Source organism: Sciurus vulgaris (assembly GCF_902686455.1).
Source record: "Sciurus vulgaris genome assembly, chromosome: 3".
In the NCBI taxonomy this organism is placed as follows: Eukaryota; Metazoa; Chordata; class Mammalia; order Rodentia; family Sciuridae; genus Sciurus; species Sciurus vulgaris.
In genome coordinates this window covers 69,096,711-69,116,257 of record NC_136463.1, presented here as the reverse complement: position 1 = coordinate 69,116,257, position 19,547 = coordinate 69,096,711, and the positions used below count along the sequence as shown (strand labels likewise).

Sequence of the window (19,547 nt, the reverse complement as noted above, 5' to 3'; positions counted from 1 at the left end):
GAGGGAAATGGAGAGCCACTGCAGTGTTGAGCAGAGAAGTGGCGTGACCTGACTTTGGTCTTAAAAGAGAGCTCGGGCTGCTGTGTTGAGATTTGGACAGCAGTGATGCGCCACACTGTGCTTTTACCTCGGTCGTGTCCTCTGAGCCATTGGCCTCTGGTCCTCTCTCAAGAAATGTCTGCCAGGGCTGGGGTCCTGGTTCAGTGGTAGAAGTGCTTGCCTGGCATGCCTGAGGCACTGGGTTCGATCCTCAGCATCACATAAAAATGAAAAAAATAAAGGTATTATGTCCATGTACAACTAAAAAATTATTTAAAAAAAAAAAAGGAAGAAAGAAAGAAAGAAATGTCTGCTGGCTCCTCCTTTGTCACTCTGCTGTCTTCTGTGCTTTGCTTCATGTCACCAGGACACGTCCTCTGGCTCCCACTCCCCGAGTTGCCTCCTGAAGCCTGGTTCCGCCTGGAGAGTTCACACAGGTCTTACAAGAGCCCCTCTCAGCTCCTTGTTTGTTGAACCTCTCAGGCATGTACAAATAAGGATTAAGCATTTGTTTATGGAATATAAGCTTTAATTTTCTGCTTTCTGAACCTCTGTCATCAGACCAAGTCCTCCACAGAGGTAAGCTCTGGCTCGCTCTTGAAACACCCAACAATTTAAACTGCTTGAAACTAAGAGAGAAAAATGGAAAAATCATGTCTTACACCTTAAATTCCAGTCTACAGACCCCTGTCGAGAAAACCAGTAGAGCCTTCCCCTCTGTGGACACACAAACTTTTATGGTGGTATAATCTGATTAAACCAAAACACATTTAGATTATACAGAAAAATACCTGAACCACTTTTTCCACAGACTCCTTTTCTTCTGTAGTTTTTCAATGGTACTCTTTTTCTGATGTTAAAAAATAAAGCCTAAGAGATTTCTGATAAAGTTGGTGATATAACTGGAGGCTCCCAGAATTTATCTTCCTCAAAACTGTGTGAGTTAATAAATATCAAATGTAAAAACAACAAAGAACATGCCACCAACCCTGAAACCAAAAAAAGATACAGCTTTATACCATAGATTTAAGAAGTGTCATCCAGAGAAAGAAAAATTGGACCAAGTTGAAAAAAAGATACTGAAAAATCAATATGTTCTTCAAAGAGAAAAATGGAACATGGAGAAGCACAAGCAGGGAACTCTGGAAAGTCTCGCTGCTTTGAAGGTGGTTGGCATTTAGAGGCAAAAGACTTTGTGCCCAAGCAAGAAGAGCCAGCAAGGTGTACCATCTTTCCCGCATCTGAAATATCCATGAGTCGGGGAGCATACACTAGCAATAATTATTACAGTTTAACCAAGAAAAGCTCCTCTAGGCATGGAAAAAGAATGCCAAGCCAAAACCCACAACAGCCTCAGACTCAGGGAAGCATTTATTTCCTTAAAATGAAAGAAAGGATTCCATGGCAATGACCCAAAGCCCCAGCTCCCTCCCCACTGCTCTCGGGCAGCTGAAAGGCTAGATAAGGCTTACAGACCATGGACATGCAGCCATTGTATAGGTGCAAGAATAAAATAAGACCCAGTCAAGCACTATGTGGAGGCAGATGGTAGGCTGAGAAAGAATGGCTTACATGCAGGAAAGAGTTTCCAGGTCATGCTGATATGTGACTGAAGAAAAGAAAAAAAAAAAAAAATCCAAGTACAAAAAGAAAGTAGCACAGCCTACTGAAGACAAAGAATGGGCTTTCTAGAAGTGGTAGTAGCCTGCGCTTTCTGAACACAGACTGCCCACCAGGCACTACTTTAGTGTTTTGTGTGTGTTGACTCCATTAATCCTCACAACACTGTAAGGCAAGCACCATTACTGTGCCCATATTCCAGGTAAAAAAAAATCTAAGGCAAAAAGGGTTAAGAAGCTTGCCCAAGTCTACCCAGCAGTTACAATCAGGGCTAGCATCTGGACAGAGGCAGCTATGTCCAGAGCCCATTCTCAACTACTCTTCCCAGGAAACTCATTTTAGGCAACTGCTCTGTACTCTTTTTGGGGGGTGGGCAGGGTATCAGGGGTTGAACTCGAGGTATTCAACCACTGAGCCACATCCCCAGCACCATTTTGTATTTTATTTAGAGACAGGGTCTCACTGAGTCGCTTAGTGCCTCGCTCTTGCTGAGGCTGGCGTTGAACTCTAGATCCTCCTGCCCCAGCCTCCCAAGTCACTGGGATTATAGGCATGTGCCACCATGCCCAAGCCTGCTCTGTACTCCCAAGGAAATTGAAGAGAATAGAAATTAAATGGCCATGCATCTTTTCTTGGAAGCTACAGAGGGAAGAAGAACAAGAAAAAGAAAGATATAAGTTCAGGAATCAGGAAGCCAATGTGAGGAGTAGTTTAAAAAGTCCCAGGAGAGAAGCTGTGCCGAGGCCCTGAAGTGTATGAAGAGATAGGAAATATCGAAGAGAAAGACTCAGTTAAGGTACCTGGCAGTTGAAAAAGTAGTGCCGATCACTTGATGGGTCTAGAAGAGCATTTGGCAAAAACTAGCAGTAGGCATACTAGAAAATAGAGCAAATCTTTAAAAAGTTGCCTATACTTTCTTGACTACAAGTAAAACCAGATTCACTTGTAAAGGAATCACGGTCATATTCCTTAACATAGCAATGAACCAATGTGATATATCATGCAATATAATATATCCACATATGACTTACTTATTCAGTATATAAAATCATTGATACATATAATGTGAACAAGACTGACTTAAATTTTTGTGTAAATACCATTGGGATGACAAAAGAAGTAAAAGTGATGGCGAAAGAGATAAATCTCCAACCTATGTCATTTGGACAGTTTCTAAAAGGATCAACAAAGAAATAACACTCTGTGTTTTATTTATAAATGAGAAGGTGAATACCAGTAGCAGCAGCTGAATTGGTCCGGGTAGAATGAGACTGTGAGGGGGGGAGGGGGGGTCAGGTGGGCGAGGGAAAGTGCCACTGCCTTTTATTTCAAGCATTTTGTACTATTTATTCTTTCCAACTGCACAAAAGCGAAAACAACACCACCACCACAGATAAAACTTTAAAAATTGTCCTTAAAAAGCACTTACTCTTAAAATGTTTTAAGAATTATTAAAGAATCTAATAAAATATTTTAATAAAAAAGCTCTCTAAAAATCTTTTGAAAATCAAAAGATTGATTTTCTATGTAAGTGTGGCTCCCGGGAGTCTTAATTTCCTTCCCCTTTAAAAAAAAGAAAAAGAAGAGAAACAGCATGAACTTTAAAAAATGTTGTTTCATCTAAGAAATTGAATCACATACTTCCACCCGCTAATTGTATTCTTTTGGTTTCTCAGAATGCTAAAGCAGGGCCTTTATTTGAGCGCTCGGGTGGAGGCGCTCAGCCATCTGCACAGTGCATTCGGCTACAGGGAAGAGCCACTTTGACTAAAAAAGGGCTGCTGTGCGGTGCCACGTGAGACAACGAGATAGTTTTTACTGTTTCATTGTCTCTAAATAACTGTTTATATATGAACTCTGGATTGCCATCACAAATGGCTCACATGCCTTTGCTTCCCTTATTTATTGTGGTTTTTTTTGACCCGTTGGGATGCTCCTGTGCCACGTGCAAAGAAATTTATCTTGACTATGCTGCAGGCTGCAAAGGGAGTCCATCTGCAGGCAGGTGGGGCACGTGGAGGGTCTGCATGAAGACACTCCCAAAACAACTGGATGAAAGAGGCAGCACGTGTTTGTAAGCACAGGTAGGGATTTAAGAAGAAATACAGAAACCAGAGGAAGTCTGAAGGACCCCACTGTGGGCTTGAATTAGAGGCCGAAAATCCTGACCCCTTCAGGTAGGGATGAGGGAGGGAAATAATGCCACAAACCTAAGAACTGGAATGGTTATCTAAGGTGCCACAGTAAGTAGCGACTGGAGCACAATGGGTGTGTACACAGTGCAGACCAGTAGCAGGAAGGAACAGAAAGAAATTCAGACTGGAAATAATGTGGAAGAAAGTCAAGTTGGTTGTAGAGAAGATTTATAGGGAGGGGCCAGTGATGAAGTTCACTTCAAATTTGTTTTTGCTCTTGAGGTTGAGAAAATGAGTACCTGGACACAGGATTCTGAAAGAAATACAAGTATCTCTGACTTCATGCTTGGATGAAGTTGGCATTGAGACATGTATATATTGTCTGCTTCTGACACTGAAAAACTTTTCATGAAGATTCATATGGCCAGGTGTGGTGGTGCACACCTATAATCCTGGCAACTTGGGAGGTTGAGGCAGGAGAATCACAAGTTCAAAGCCAGCCTTAGCAGCTTATCAAGGCCCTAAGCAACTTTGTAAGACCCTGTCTCAAAAATAAAAATAAATAGGACTGGGATATGACTAAGTAGTAAAGCACCCCTGGCTTCAATTCCCGGTACCCAAAACAACAAGATTCATATGAAGTTAGAGGTCTGTTTTACCCTCTTTGCAGGAATACACCTAAATTATTGGGAGTTTACCTCACACCTGAGGAGGAGGGTGCACAGGCTGTGTCAGAATCAGTTTATAAATCCAAAGTGACATTATGCTAATGGCCAGTGTGTATGATCTACGTAAGGTTAGGCTTCACCAGAGAACTATAGATGAGCCTGGCGTTCGATTCTGACTCATCTTGCTTCCCTTCAACATTACTAAAATATTTATCCACAGATATTTTTATTTTGGCTTTCTTCTTTTTATGACAATAAAGTTAAAACAAAATTCCACTTTGAAAATCATCACACGCTTCCATGCAGAATACCTATAAAATGACCAGTGCAGTTCCTTGCGCCCTCTATTGGTGGCACATGGAGTTGACATGCTTAGGCTCTGGCCCCTGTTTACTGGCCTGCGAGTTCCTCCTCTGAGTTTGTGAAACAGCATAACTTCTGTAATGTCAAAGTCACCTACTACCCAGTGAGACAGCAACATTCTCCTTTTTCTTTCTCTGTCATGAAGGTGTGGCGGGGCACCTTGGCCCGCATGCGGTACAGGAGGACCAAGGCGGCTCTGACGATAATCAGGTACTACCGTCGTTACAAAGTGAAGTCCTACATCCACGAGGTGGCCAGGCGCTTCCAGGGCGTCAAGACCATGAGAGACTACGGGAAGCATGTGAAGTGGCCGACCCCTCCTAAGGTTCTGCGCCGATTTGAGGAAGCCCTACAGGCCATCTTTAATAGGTAAGAGCTTGTCGATATGTGTCACATCTATTTATGGCGGCACGCTTAACACAGTCACAAATCCTGGACCCTGAAACTGACTCGGCTCTGTACCATTGTGACATTTACCTATCCCTGTGACTTCAGTTTTATAAATTTTGCTTTCAGAGGGTATCTTCTTGCCTCTTCAAATAATGACACTGCCAATTTATTTTTCCTGTAGCAGTTAACAGCAGCATGCCACAACCCCTGGATCTAAGCCACATTTAGAAAAGCTACTAACATGCTGTCTCTACTTTGTTATTAGCAAAAAATAACTATTTCTTAAAATCACCCACATAACTCATACTAGGAAGTCCATTAATCCTTTTAGAGCAGCGGTTCCCAATCCAGCTGTGCCTGAGACTCATAGGGAGTTTATGAAACACCAACTTCCAGAGAGTTCTGTTTGATGGAGCTGGGGGTGGGACCCAGGCAGAGGGCCTTTTAGGGTTTCCCTGGTGATTTTTAAGTACAGCCATGGGGAAAAACTACTGTTTTAGACCAAGCTATTTTTTTAAATAAACACCATGTAAACTTTGGTGCCTTTCCAACTAATCTTCATTTTTTTTTTATAACCTGCCCTGAATCTGAGTCTGTCCTTACATAAGTCCTTCCTCATCGCTTTTGGAGCTTATTTGTTGCCTGTGTGCACCAGATATACAGTTGTCCCTCAGTGACTTCAAGGGATTGGTTGCAGGGCCCCCTGTGGACACCAAAATCTGCAGATGCTCACTTCCCTTATGTAAAATGGTGTTGGCCTCTGCATGCACCCAATGCACATTCTCCCGCATGCTTTAAATTATCTCTGTTAGTCATGACTCCTCATACAATGTAAATGCTATGTAAATCATTGTTATGCTGTATTGTTTAGGCAGTAATGACAAGAAAAACGTCTGTATGTGTTCAATAAAGTCACACAATTTTTAACCCAAAATTAATTGAATCCCTGGATATGGAAGCCACACATACAAAGCACTAACTGTATCTAGCTTTGTCTTATAAACTTAGCTAGCAGTTCTCAAATGTCATTTGAAATCATTAAATAAAAGAATGCTAATTGATATCCTGAATGTAAAAGAACTAGCTTAAAATTCTGTGCTAAATCAGATTTTTATCTTCTTTAGATTTTGCTCTGTATAACTATAGAAGGGATTAACAAATAAAATGAAAGAAAACCTCTTTAATATGTATCTCATTTGCATTTTTACAAAATAGGAAGCAAATATTCATAAAAAGAGATCAGCCATGTGCAGTTTTTAAGTTTTCTATAGATCTATAAGTGTGCCAGTAACTTATTTAAGCTATTTTATTATTATTCAGTGGCACACACCTGTAATCCCATCTACTTGGGCAGCTGAGGCAGGACAATTGTATTCAAAGTCAGCCTGGGCAACTTAGCGAGACCCTGTCTCAAAACTTTAAAAAGTATGGGGGGAACTGGGATGTAGGTCAGTGATAGAACACTGCTAGGTTTAAATCCCCAGTGTTGAAAAGAAAAAGCTCAAACAATATAGAATTATTGAAAACAGAAGTGTCTCATTCTTCAAGTCTAAAGACACAGTACTATGTTAGTTTTCAATCTTGGCAGGCTTTTTAATACTCAGATAAAATATTCTCATGAATGGTGTCATCTACAATCTGTACTTTTACATGATTTAAAAGTAATTAAGCTATACTTAAAGGCATTCTCGTTGTTTAAATGAAATATATAGGATATAAGTTTAAAATCCTCCACATCTCCCTTGTCTTGCTATTCTATTCCTTCCCCTGAAATAACCACTCATCAACAATTACTGTCCTTCTAAACTTTTGTCCACAGGTTTATGAACACATACACATTACATGCTCAGAGGCAGCATGATAGAGTGGTTAAAAACACAGACCCCAAGCTGGAGTCATAGCTCAGTGGTAGAGTGCTTTCCTGGTATATGTGAGGCACTGGGTTTGATTCTCAGCACCACAAATGAATAAATAAATAAATATCCATTGACAAAATTAAAAAAAAAAAAAAAAAAAAAAAAAAAAAACACAGACTCCCAGGTGGGCACCATGGCACAGACCTGTAATTTCAGTGACTCAGGAGGCTGAGGAAAGGATCTCAAGTTCAAGGCCAGCCTTAGGAACTTAGCAAGGCCCTAAGCAACTTAGTGAGACCCTGTCTCAAAAAAATAAAAAGGACTGGAGAATGTGACTCAGTTGCAAAGCCCTGAGGATTGACTCAATCCCCAATACAATGCAAAAATATATATGTACATATATACATATATCCACGTCCATCCCCCAGGGGCCTGGCTACTCTGACTCTGCAATGATAGCTGTGTAACTTTGGGCAAATTAGTTAATCTCTCAGTGCCTCAGTTTCCTCCTCTGTGAAAGGATCATAATAACGGCACCTGCCTCATAGGCTTGCTGAAAGGATTTTGAGTAAATATTTACAAAGCATTTCAGATGGTGCCTGACACATAATAAGCACTATGGAAATGTTCGCCCATTCTGTGAGTATGCCGCGCATACACAGTCACATACCATTTGGGCTTCTTATCCCCTCCTCTCTTTTTTACATAAGCAGGATTATATATTTGGTTCTGTGACCTTAGTTAAAAATAAGTCACAGAGACCATTCCATGACAATGAAGATCTACATGATATTTTTAATGACTGCAGGAGCTTGTGATTGATTTCTGTTAGATTACAGTGTGGCCTATATAAGACTTCTTTTTAGATTTTGAGGTTTAATTTGTGGCCCAGATTGATTAATCTGTGTAAAATACACTTTACACATTCAGCAAATATTTACCTAACACCTGCTAAGTTTCGGATACTGACCTGGGTTCCAGGGATATAGTGACAAACAAGAAAGATGGGGAAGACATCTCAGCCCCCCAGGACTTACAGTCGATGAGCACATGAAAATAATGTGTCTGCTCTGTTTGTTGTCTGTGTGCACGCTGCGTGTGCCCTTGCACACTCTCAGTGAGCTTTCCCTTTGTGTCACCCACTCAGAAGTCAGCAAACCTGTTCTATAAAGAGTCAGCAGTAAGTGTGTCAGACTTTACAGGCTGCATATAGTCTCTAACACATTCTTCTTTGCTTTGTTTTGGTTTGGTTAAATACATAATGATGAAAAGACTCTTCCTAGCTGGTAAGTTGTACAAAATCATACCATGGGTCACATTTGGTACAGGCTATAGTTTACCAACCCTGATCTTGAATTTTTTCATCTGTGGAATACTAAAGAAAGTGCATCAAAGGAGTCCACTGTTATTGTTGGAGACTTGTTTCTGTTTTTCTGGAATCACAATGCATATCTAATTGTGTTTAAGATCACTGCTCTTCCTCACATTAATTCTTTTTAATCCATTCTGCTTCGTGTTCAGCTTTGTCCCCTCTTCGTGTCATTAGGCTGCTGGTTCTATGAGCTGTTGTTGTCTACTGCACACAGATATAGGTGGTGGTTTGCATGACCAGGATAAGAAAGCATGTGGCCTCTGCAGTGGTGAGGTCAGGTCCCTTGTGCCCCAGTGTGCCTTTGTGCCTCCGTAGTCAGTCAGGTGAGGGTCTTGTCCTGGGCCACTGAGGACAGTAAAGGACAGCCTGACCAGGCACAGGCTGGAATCAGAGCAGCAATCAGAGCAAAGCCAATAATGAAATTTGGATCTCAAGGGTTCATTTAGGGTAGCTGCTTAGAAAGCCGCTTAGTGTTATAGAGCCTGCATGTCACCAGTGTCCTTGACCTTGACCATCACTGCTCCAAGCCTATCACTGTTTTAGCTTTTTGGGCCGTGACCTTGAGACAGTCTGTATCATGAATGCCAGTAGCCGTAGGAAGTAAGGAGGAGACTCTTGCTGTGGTTTTGAGCTTTTGCTCTCCCATGATTGTGCCATTGCTGACCCTAGCTGCCAGGGAAGGTGTCCTGCCTCTCCATGATCAGCCAGTCCATGTGCAAGGAACTGGCAAACCTCCCACCTTAACAGTCCATCCCCTCCTATCGCTGATACCAACCCCTGCTGCTTGGGCTTAAGAATTCCCTGGGTCTCATTGAGAAACCCATCCAGCCTCAGGGTTCCTCTCCTCCCTCACTAGCCACCTCTTCAGCCCTATCCCGCCTGCTTCATGTCTTCCAGAAAGCCTTCACACCTTCCATTATACTGACATCATTCCCATTTCTTGGTGGTATTTTAATTTTTCCCTTATTTTTAGATTTAGTCTGTGATTTCAGTGAGAATTTTCAGTTTTAGTTGAATCTTGTTCTAGTATTCCACGGGAGCATCATTTGAGAACCACTGGCTTGACTGTTCATCTCATTAAAGGAAGTTCAGCCTGTTTCCACCCACCCTGCTTCAACCTCCTGTGGCAGAAAAGAAGACATAAATAGACTGAGAGCTGCTAAGAGCATAAAACACCTCAGACCTGTTTTGCTCAGGCAGGATTATGTTTGGTTTATACTTTCAGTTGCTTGTGCCAGAAAAATCTTAGAGTCAGCCGGACATGATGGCACAAACCTGTAATCCCAGCAGCTTGGGAGGCTGAGGCAGGAGGGTTGTGAGTTCACAGCCAACCTCAGCAACAGCGAGGTGCTAAGCAACTCAGTGAGACCCTGTCTCTAAAGAAAACACAAAATAGGGCTGGGGGGCTGAAGTTGTGGCTCAGTGGCAGAGCACTAGCCCGGTGTGTGGGAGGCCCTGGGTTCGATCCTCAGCACCACATATAAATAAAAAAATAAAAGATGCGTTGACAACTAAAAAAAATAATAAATAAATTAAAAAAAAAAAATAGGGCTGGGGATGTGGCTCAGTGGTTAAGTGCCCCTGAGTTCAATCCCTGCTGCCAAGGGAAAAAAAAAAAAAAATCTTAGAGTCATCATTAAACTCCTTCTTTCCCCCCACATCTAGTCCATCAGCAGATCCTATTGGCTCCTCCTTCAGAATGTGTCAAGAACTCATTTTCACCTTCACTATCTCCTCCCTGACCCAGGTCCCCTTCCTCCAGCTTGTGCATCATGGAAATAGCCTCCCAACAGGTCATCCTGTCTCCAACCTGTAACAGTCACAATGATCCTATTAAAGCGCCAGTCAGGTCACATCCCTTCTTTGTTCAGAACTTCCCAGTGACTTTTCATTCAGATTAAAGGTCAAAATCCTGATAGTGGTCTCCTGGTTCTGTGGATTCTGGCCCTGCTCTCCCTCTGCCCTCCCCGTGTGATACTCCCCCACCTCAGGCTGCTCCAGCTTCACAGGACTCCTGGCTGCACCTCTGACCTGCCCAGCAGGCCCATCTCCCAGCTGTGGCACCTGCCAGTTTCCCTTCCTGGAATGCACCTGCTCAGCTGTGTGCGTGGCTGGCTCCCTCACTTCCGTGGTCTCTGGTCTGCCTTCATCAGAGGTGCCCCCAACACATCCTGCCGTAGAGACCATCACTGGCAGCGCTTCCTTCATGGCTCTACCTGCCCATCACTCATGCTGCATGTCTGCTTGCCCAGTGTCTGAAGCCTGTCACTCCTCTCTAGAGTTAGAAAGGACCACTGTCAGTTTGGCTTGTTGCTGTGGCTGCCTAGAACAGCGCCTGCAATTCAGTGGGTACCTTGGACACACCTGAATGAGTGAATGGTGAATCCACACGTTTTGTGCACTGTGAACCCAACCTGAGTATCTCTTATCTGAAATGCCTGGGACCAGGAGTGTTTCAACTTGGGGGATTTAAAGACTTGGGAATATTTGCATAGACTTTACTGATTGAGCTATATTCAAGAAGTTTGGGGTTTCAAAGCATTTCAGATGTCTGGTTTTTGGATTAGGGATGCTCAGCTTGTATTACTGGAGCTCACATATCACTCAGTTCTGGTTGCTTTCAAAGCACACAAACAACAAAGGAAGCTTTAGAAAGTCTCTGCCTGCATAAAACTGGGTATTTTATAAATTTTGGTGTACATTTCAGGAGCTTTTTGCTCTTTTTTAGCCTACTATGCAAGTGCTTTGGTTTCATTTACTTAATGGCAGCTCAAGTTATTTTTGAGAATGAATGTGATTGAGTTTCTGAATTCTCTGTGTTTGGTTTATTTCCTTGTAGATGGAGAGCAGCCCAGCTCATCAAGAGCATACCTGCTTCCGATCTGCCCCAGGTCAGGGCAAAGGTCGCAGCCATGGAAATGTTGAAGGGTCAAAGGGCTGACCTTGGGCTCCAGAGGGCCTGGGAGGGCAACTATCTTGCTTCGGTAAGTCCAGGAGAACAATGTACATTCAACTCCTGCGCTCTTTACAAAGAAAGAAGAATTTTTCTCCAAGAATTTATATAAAAAATAATAAAACACTTTCAGAAACTTAATAATTTCTGCGAGAAGTACTAAATTAAAAGATTTTATTATGTCTTACTGTACAGTATTTGATGTCGCCCCCACTTTTAAAAGGGCTCTCTGTTTTGTTCCTATGTATTAGGTACTCCCTATAACCTGGCTTTTGAAAATTGAAAACCTCCCTTGAATTATTCAGCAACTATTTTTAATTACCACCTTTATGTTAATTATTTCCAAAGCTACATTTCATCCTCTCCCCAAATTCCTAATTTAAACATTTTGGGGGATCTTTGATGTTGTAACAACCCTTTACTAGCCTACCATTTGGGTTGAGGAGATAAAAAGAACACCTGTGAAACTACATATAAGAATAGTTATAAAGCCCATGCTAAAAGATGGCCTTGGCTTCTCATGCTAAGCATTCTCATTTCCTTGTTTTCCGGTTTCTTTCAGAAGCCCGATACACCTCAAACCTCAGGCACATTCGTCCCTGTTGCTAATGAACTGAAACGGAAGGACAAATACATGAACGTCCTCTTTTCCTGTCACGTCCGTAAGGTAAGGCAAGCTTGAAACAGACTGTCACGGGAAGAAAAGTCAAGATTCAGGTGAAATCACTTAAGTAGACCTGCAATGAGACACGACACACATGTGCCGAGCTGCAACATCAGGGAGCCATGCCCATCTGTGCTGAGGCATGTTGGAATGTCACAGAGGGAAGTAAAGACCCTTGACAGCCATTTCCTCTTGGAACAGGCTGGGGAAGCGGCTCCAGGCCAAAGATGTACATTTCATGGCACATACCTTTCATAGCCCCTCCAGACCTGTATTTACCGGTCATTCAGCACTTTCTATACATGTGTCATTACAAGTAAGAACAAAGATAGGGTTGGGGAAGGACGAACATAATTTGGAAAAGAGGGGGAGTTCATACCAAGGTTCGGAGGGTGGTGGTAAACATTTATAGGCTATGTGTGTGTTTGCTCATCTGACGCAGAACACGTGGGTTGTCATCAGCCTGCAGGTGACAGCAGCTGGGAAGTGGAAGTTGAGAAGTGGAAGGCAAGGGACATAGTTAAAGTATTTGTAGGGATGGTGGAGTGAAACAGACACTGTTACCTCATGTACGTGTGTGACTGCAGGACTGATGTGATCCTCCTGTGTGTGCAATCGGGTGGGAGGTTGTGCTCCGTTATGTATGATTTATCAAAATGCATGAGTGCATTCTACTGTCATGTATAACTAATTAGAGCAAACAAGGTTTAAAAAAAATAGAGAAGACATTAAAATAATTTTAAAAGAACCTTTTGTAAAAAAAACCTTTTGTTAAAAAAAATAACTTTTTTTTTTAATATGAACTTGGTGGAGAAATCTCCATGTATTCACTTTATTTTTTTTTTTATATTTTTAGTTGTAGATGGACACAATACCTTTATTTCATTTATATTTTTATGTGGTACTGAGGATCAAACCCAGTGCTTCATGAGTGTGAGGCAAGTGCCCCACCATTGAGCCCCAGCCCCAGTTCCCAAATAACTTTTAAAATATTGATGAATGAATTTAAGAAATAGTGTTGCCTAGCCAGGCACAGTGGTACATACCTGTAATCCCAGTGACTCAGAAGGCCATGGCAGGAGGATTGCAAGTTCGAGGCCAGCCTCAGTAACTTACTAAGAACTTGTCTCAAAATAAAAAGAAAAAAGGGTTGGGGGATGTAGCCCAATGGTAGAGTACCTCTGGGTTCAGTTCCCAGTACCACAATAAGAGAGAAAGAGAAAAGTGTTGCCTAGATTGACACCGAAAGAGATGTCAACATAAATATGGCACTACCCAAAGGAGGAATTTTAATTATGAAAGAAATAGCTCATAACAAAGATCCAACAAATTTAGGTGACTTTATACAGATGCTTTGATTCAAATCTTCCAAAAAAATGCATAATTATATTATTATTCAGATCAGAATAATGAAATACAGTTTTTAGATTATAAGCTGGGCAAACTTAATCTATTACAGTTTTCAGGCTTTAGGGAAACACTGTTAGGAATATTAGACACATTCTTCTGAGTGGACAGTTTTTCAGTACCTATTGAAATGTATAATGTCCATACTTCTTACTCCAGAAGCTCCATAAATCAGGATCTTTCTCTATAGATATATTTGCATGGATATCCAAAGAGATATATATTTGAGTTTTTACATTGTAACAGCAAAAAAACTGGAGAGATATAAAGGTGCTACAACAAATGACTGAATTAATAAATTATGGATGTACACAATAGAATATAATGTAGCTATTTAATGAATGGGAAATAGATATATGTGGAAGGGAAAGGGAACCAAAAGTTGTGAAACAATGGTTTCCAAGATGGTGGACATCAAGCAAGGAAAGATAGTGACCTCTGAAATAGAAGAAAAAGTGAGGTAAGCTATAGTTAGCCAGTGTATTGCTTGACGGGTCTCCAGTCTGGCCTGAGCAGGGGAGCCAGGATAGAGCCCAGGGCAGTCCTAACTGAAAACACAGAGCTGAGAGCTGGGAGAGACAAGGGCAGCTAGATTTGCAAAGCAGCAAACTGGATAAGAGAGCTGCGGGGAGAGAAAATTCCAGAGATCTTTAAAGGGTCCACTTTAACTGTCCAGCTGAGTCTGACCAGACAAGTATATAAGGAAACTACCTAAGGTTGGGGAAAGAACCATGAAAATGTCACAGTGATACTCACAGAGTTGGCACATAGTGCCTCTTCCCACAGCCAGACTGGAAAACTTCAGATGCACAGACATCAGGTAGAACAAGGGAATAATTAACCCTTGGGTAAACACTGCACCTGTCCTACTGAACAAATCATCAAAACACAACTGGAAAGACTCACACTATTTCTAAATAACCTAACAGCATCCCAAAGCAAAGCTCAGAAATGTTCATAGAAATACAAAACCATCTAGTACCCAGAAGGTAAAATTCTGAATGCGTGACATCTAGTCAAAATTTACCAGTTATACAAAACCACAAGCACTACAACCCACAATGAAAGAAAAAAATCAGTCCTTCAAATTGATCAAGATTATAGAGTTAACAGGCAAAGTCATTAAAAAGATGGAAGATGGAAAGATCTTCCATGTTCTTGGATAGGAAGAATTAATATTGTCAAAATGGCCATACTACCTAAAGTGCTATACAAATTCAATGCAATTCCAATTAAAATCCCAATGATGTACCTTACAGAAATAGAGCAAGCAATTATGAAATTCATCTGGAAGAATAAGAAACCCAGAATAGCTAAAGCAATCCTTAGCAGGAAGAGTGAAACAGGGGGTATTGCAATACCAGATCTTCAACTCTACTACAAAGCAATAGTAACAAAAACGGCATGGTATTGGTACCAAAATAGAAAGGTAGATCAATGGTATAGAATAGAGGACACGGACACAAACCCAAATAAATACAATTTTCTCATACTAGACAAAGGTGCCAAAAATATGCAATGGAGAAAAGATAGCCTCTTCAACAAATGGTGCTGGGAGAATTGGAAATCCATATGCAACACAATGAAACTAAACCCATATCTCTCACCATGCACGAAACTAAACTCAAAATGGATTAAGGACCTCGGAATCAGACCAGAGACCCTGCAGATTATAGAAGAAAAAGTAGGTCCAAATCTTCACCTTGTTGGTCTAGGATCAGACTTCCTTAACAGGACTCCCATAGCACAAGAAATAAAAGCTAGAATCAACCACTGGGATAGATTCAAACTAAAAAGCTTTCTCTCAGCAAAGAAAACTATCAGCAAGGCGAAGAAAGAGCCTACAGAATGGGAGAATATCTTTGCCAATCATACTTCAGATAGAGCACTAATCTCCAGAATCTATAAAGAACTCAAAAAACTTTGCTCCAAGAATTCAAATAATCCAGTCGACAAATGGGCTAAGGAAATGAATAGACACTTCACAGAAGAAGATCTGCAAGCAATCAACAAACATATGGAAAAATGTTCAACATCTCTAGTAATAAGAGAAATGCAAATCAAAACCACCCTAAGATTCCATCTCACCCCAATTAGAATGGCGATTATCAAGAATACGAGCAACAACAGGTGTTGGCGAGGATGTGGGGAGAAAGGTACACTCATACATTGCTGGTGGGGCTGCAAATTAGTGCAGCCACTCTGGAAAGCAGTGTGGAGATTCCTGAGAAAACTTGGAATGGACCTACCATTTGACCCAGCTATCCCACTCATTGGCCTATACCTAAAGGACTTAAAATCAGCATACTACAGAGACACAGCCACATCAATGTTCATAGCTGCTCAATTCACAATAGCCAGACTGTGGAACCAACCTAGATGCCCTTCAATTGATGAGTGGATAAAGAAACTGTGGTATATATATACAATGGAATATTACTCAGCCATAAGGAATGATAAAATTATGGCATTTGCAGGCAAATGGATGAAATTGGAGAATATCATGCTAAGTGAGATAAGCCAATCTCAAAAAGCCAAAGGACGAATGATATCACTAATAAGTGGAGGATGACACATAATGGGGGGGAGGGAAGGGTTAGTGTTAGGGTTAGAGTTAGGGTTAGGGAGGGGGGCAAGTATGGAGGAAGAAAGTACTGTATAGAGGGTAAAGAGGGGTGGGAGGGGTGGGGGGAAGGGAAAAAATAACAGAATGAATCAAACAACATTACTCTATGTAAATTTATGATTACACAAATGGTATGCCTTTACGCCATGTACAAACAGAGAAACAACATGTATCCCATTTGTTTACAATAAAAAATAAATAAATAAATAAATAAAAAAACAGATATAGATCAAGATATATATATGTCTATATATATATTTATATTCATATAATATTTATATTATAAATTATTTATATTATAAATATAAATATATTTATATTTATATATAGATATATATTTATATTATATATATTTCTTTTCATTTTATTTTTCCTTTTTTTTTTTGCTACTGGGGATTAGCCGCTGAGCCATATCCCCAGCTCTTTTTATTTTTTGAGACGGGGTCTCCCTAAGTTGCTTAGGGCTTCACTAAGTTGCTGAGATTAGACTTGAACTTGCAATCCTCCTGTCTCAGGCCCCCAAGTCACTAGGATTACAGGCATATACCACCATGTCCAGCTAGTTATTATAATTATATTCCATGTGTTCAGAAAGCTAGAAAAAAGTTTGAACATGTTAATATGTCCTGCTTTTAACTTATAGAAATGAAAAATGAAAGAGAAAAAATATACTCACTAGGATTAACAGCAGATTAGACCTTGCAGAAGAAAGATTAGTAAATTTAAAAATATAGCAATAAGCTGGGCATGGTGGGGCACACCTGTCATCCCAGTGATTTGGGAGCCTGGGGCAGAGGATGGGAAGTTGGAGGCCAGCCTGAGCAACTTAGAAAGACTCTGTCTCAAAAAAACGGACAGCAATAAAACTACCCCAGATTAGAGAAATGACTCAAAACAATACATCAGGAAGATCTCAGGCAATTTCATGTGACCCTCTGCAAGTGTGTTTTCAGTCCCTGAGAGAGAAAAGGGGGAATTTTTTTAATTAAAAATAAATTTTTTAATTAAAAATAAATTTTTTAATTAAAAAAAATGGCTGACATTTTTCCAAATTTGATGAAAAACATAAATGCATGTAACCAAGAAGCTGAACATATCCCAAAGCACAAGAACCCAAAGTAAATGATATCAAAGCACACTGAGATCAGATTGCTTAATACCAGTAATAAAGGAAAAAAAGGTATAGAGCAACAGAGATAAAGGTACATTCACTACTAATCAGAAATAACTCAAGTGAAAAGACAGTGGAGCAAAATCTCTAAAGTACTGTGAACAGGAACCAACGGTAATAACTTCAATTTTTCTATACCCAGCAAATGTATCTTCCAAAAATCAAAAATGAAATAAAAACTTTTTAGATAAATCTGCAGATGTGCACTACAGGAAATGTCAGGAAAAAGAAATGGAAATCAACTACTGTAAGGTTTTTATACCATGCATTAAGTGGTATATCAGTAGAATGTTATATATTATAAATGTATTCCACAAACTCTAAAACCACTAAAGTAGCAAAACAAAGCAATAACTAATGAGTCAAAAAAGGAGATGAAATAAAACAATCATTTTCTAAAATCTCAATGTAAAATAAGTCATCAAATGTGGGAAAGGGAATAAAGGGAACAAAGAATAAATGGGACAAATAGAGAACAAATTGAAAAGTGGTGGATTTAAACCTAACCATATGGACAGTCGTATTGTCAGTGGTCAAAACACCACAATGAAAAGGAAAGATTGTGCCCTCTGGGCCTGTGGAGGTGTTCACCAACTGGGAAACTCTCCAAACCCAGCAGCTTAGCTTTCATGGAGGAGGTTCTATTACGTGGACATGATTGATTAAATCATTGCCTAATGGTAATTAACTTTATCCCCAACCTGGCCCCTCTCCTCTTTCTGAAGGTGTTTAGGGAGGTTATTAAAACTTTCAACCCTCTAATCATGCCTTGGTCTTTTGGGCAACCAGTTCCCATCCTGAAACTAGGAACCCACAGTCACTAGTCATCTCTTTAGAAGACAAAAGACATTCATCATTCCAGAGATCCTTAAGGTCTTAGAAGCTCTTGTCAGAAACCTAGGGCTAAGCCTAAATATTATAACAAAAGACAATTCTATTGTTCATCACATTACAAGGGTTTTTACAAGCTCTCTCAGGAAGCCAGACAATAACTAAAAGTAGAATGAGCATTCCTAATTTGAAAAAAATTCAAAATCTGAAATACTCTGGAATCTGAAATGTTTTGAGCACCAACATCCTACTGAAAATGTTTCAGATTTTGGACTTTTGGATTAAGGATGCTCAACCAGTAAAGTCTATGCAAATATTGCAATCTGAAGAACTCCACAGATCTGAAACACTTCTGGTCCCAAGCATTTTGGATATGGGATAGTCAACCTATATATATTTCTTATTGTCACAATCCGTGTTATAAGGAAGAAGAGTTCCAGTCAAGCTTGTATAGGCTTTTTAATAAGAGCAACTGGTTTATAAGTTAGACTAAAATGTCATTCAAGAAGAGATTTCTACCTGCTAGGGTTATGGCTCAGTGGAAGAGTGTTTGCCTAGCATGTGTGAGGCACTGGGTTTGATTCTCAGCCCCACATATAAATAAGTAGATAAAAAGTAAAGGTCCATCAACAACAAATAAAAATATTTAAAAAAAAAATAATAAGATACACAGGGCCAGATTCTCCAGCATCTCGGAGCAGGCCCCCCAGTGAGAGCCTTTCTGCACAGAACCAAGCTTCAAGTCCCTGAACCAGGGCGGCAAGTTCCTGCCCGCAGGTTGCTTCAGGGACCAGGACAGGGCAGCCAGGGACTTCCCCAAGCAGCCCGCAGCCCGGCCCACTCCGGCGGGAAACGCCTTTCCAGGCTAGCTTCTCAGAGCAGACCCCCCAGTGAGAGCCTTTCCACACAGAGCCAGCTCCAAGTCCTGGAACCAGTAGCGGGCTAGGGGCAGCTTTCCTTGGAAGCACTGCATTATCAAGTTACTCCAAGACTTCAGGCTACTGAAGGCAGGAAGGTGATATGCTGGAAATCTACAGGGACACTATAAGCCAATAGAAGAATTTTGCAATATCACAAAGTCCCACTGACATCTGACCAATATGAGAAAATAAGAGAAGAAAATGTCCCAGACAAACCTAGATACTATATCAATAAAACCCAATGACAGCACAGCAGAAGAAATGTCAGAAAGGGAGTTCAGAATGTACATAATTAAAACAATCAGGGAAGCAAACGAGGAGATGAAAGAGCAAATGCAGGCATTGAAGGAGGAGATGAAAGAGCAAATGCAGGCATTAAATGATCGCACCAATCAACAGTTAAAGGAGCAAATACGGGAGGCAAGAGATCATTTCAATGAAAAGTTAGAGATATTGAAAAAAAAAACAAACAGAAATCCTTGAAATGAAGGAAACAATAAACCAAGTTAAAAACTCCATAGAAAGCATAACC

General features: G+C 40.7%; 1 protein-coding gene across 1 annotated transcript in view; it reads left to right on the top strand.

The window, feature by feature from the left end:
- The window catches only part of MYO1D (myosin ID), a 323,486-nt gene that overhangs the window by 182,925 nt on the left and 121,014 nt on the right, over positions 1-19,547 (top strand). The window contains exons 17-19 of the mRNA XM_079130441.1: positions 4,971-5,194; positions 11,283-11,427; positions 11,959-12,063. Coding sequence (XP_078986567.1) covers positions 4,971-5,194; positions 11,283-11,427; positions 11,959-12,063 — 474 coding nt within the window. The remainder of the gene's footprint in view (positions 1-4,970; positions 5,195-11,282; positions 11,428-11,958; positions 12,064-19,547) is intronic.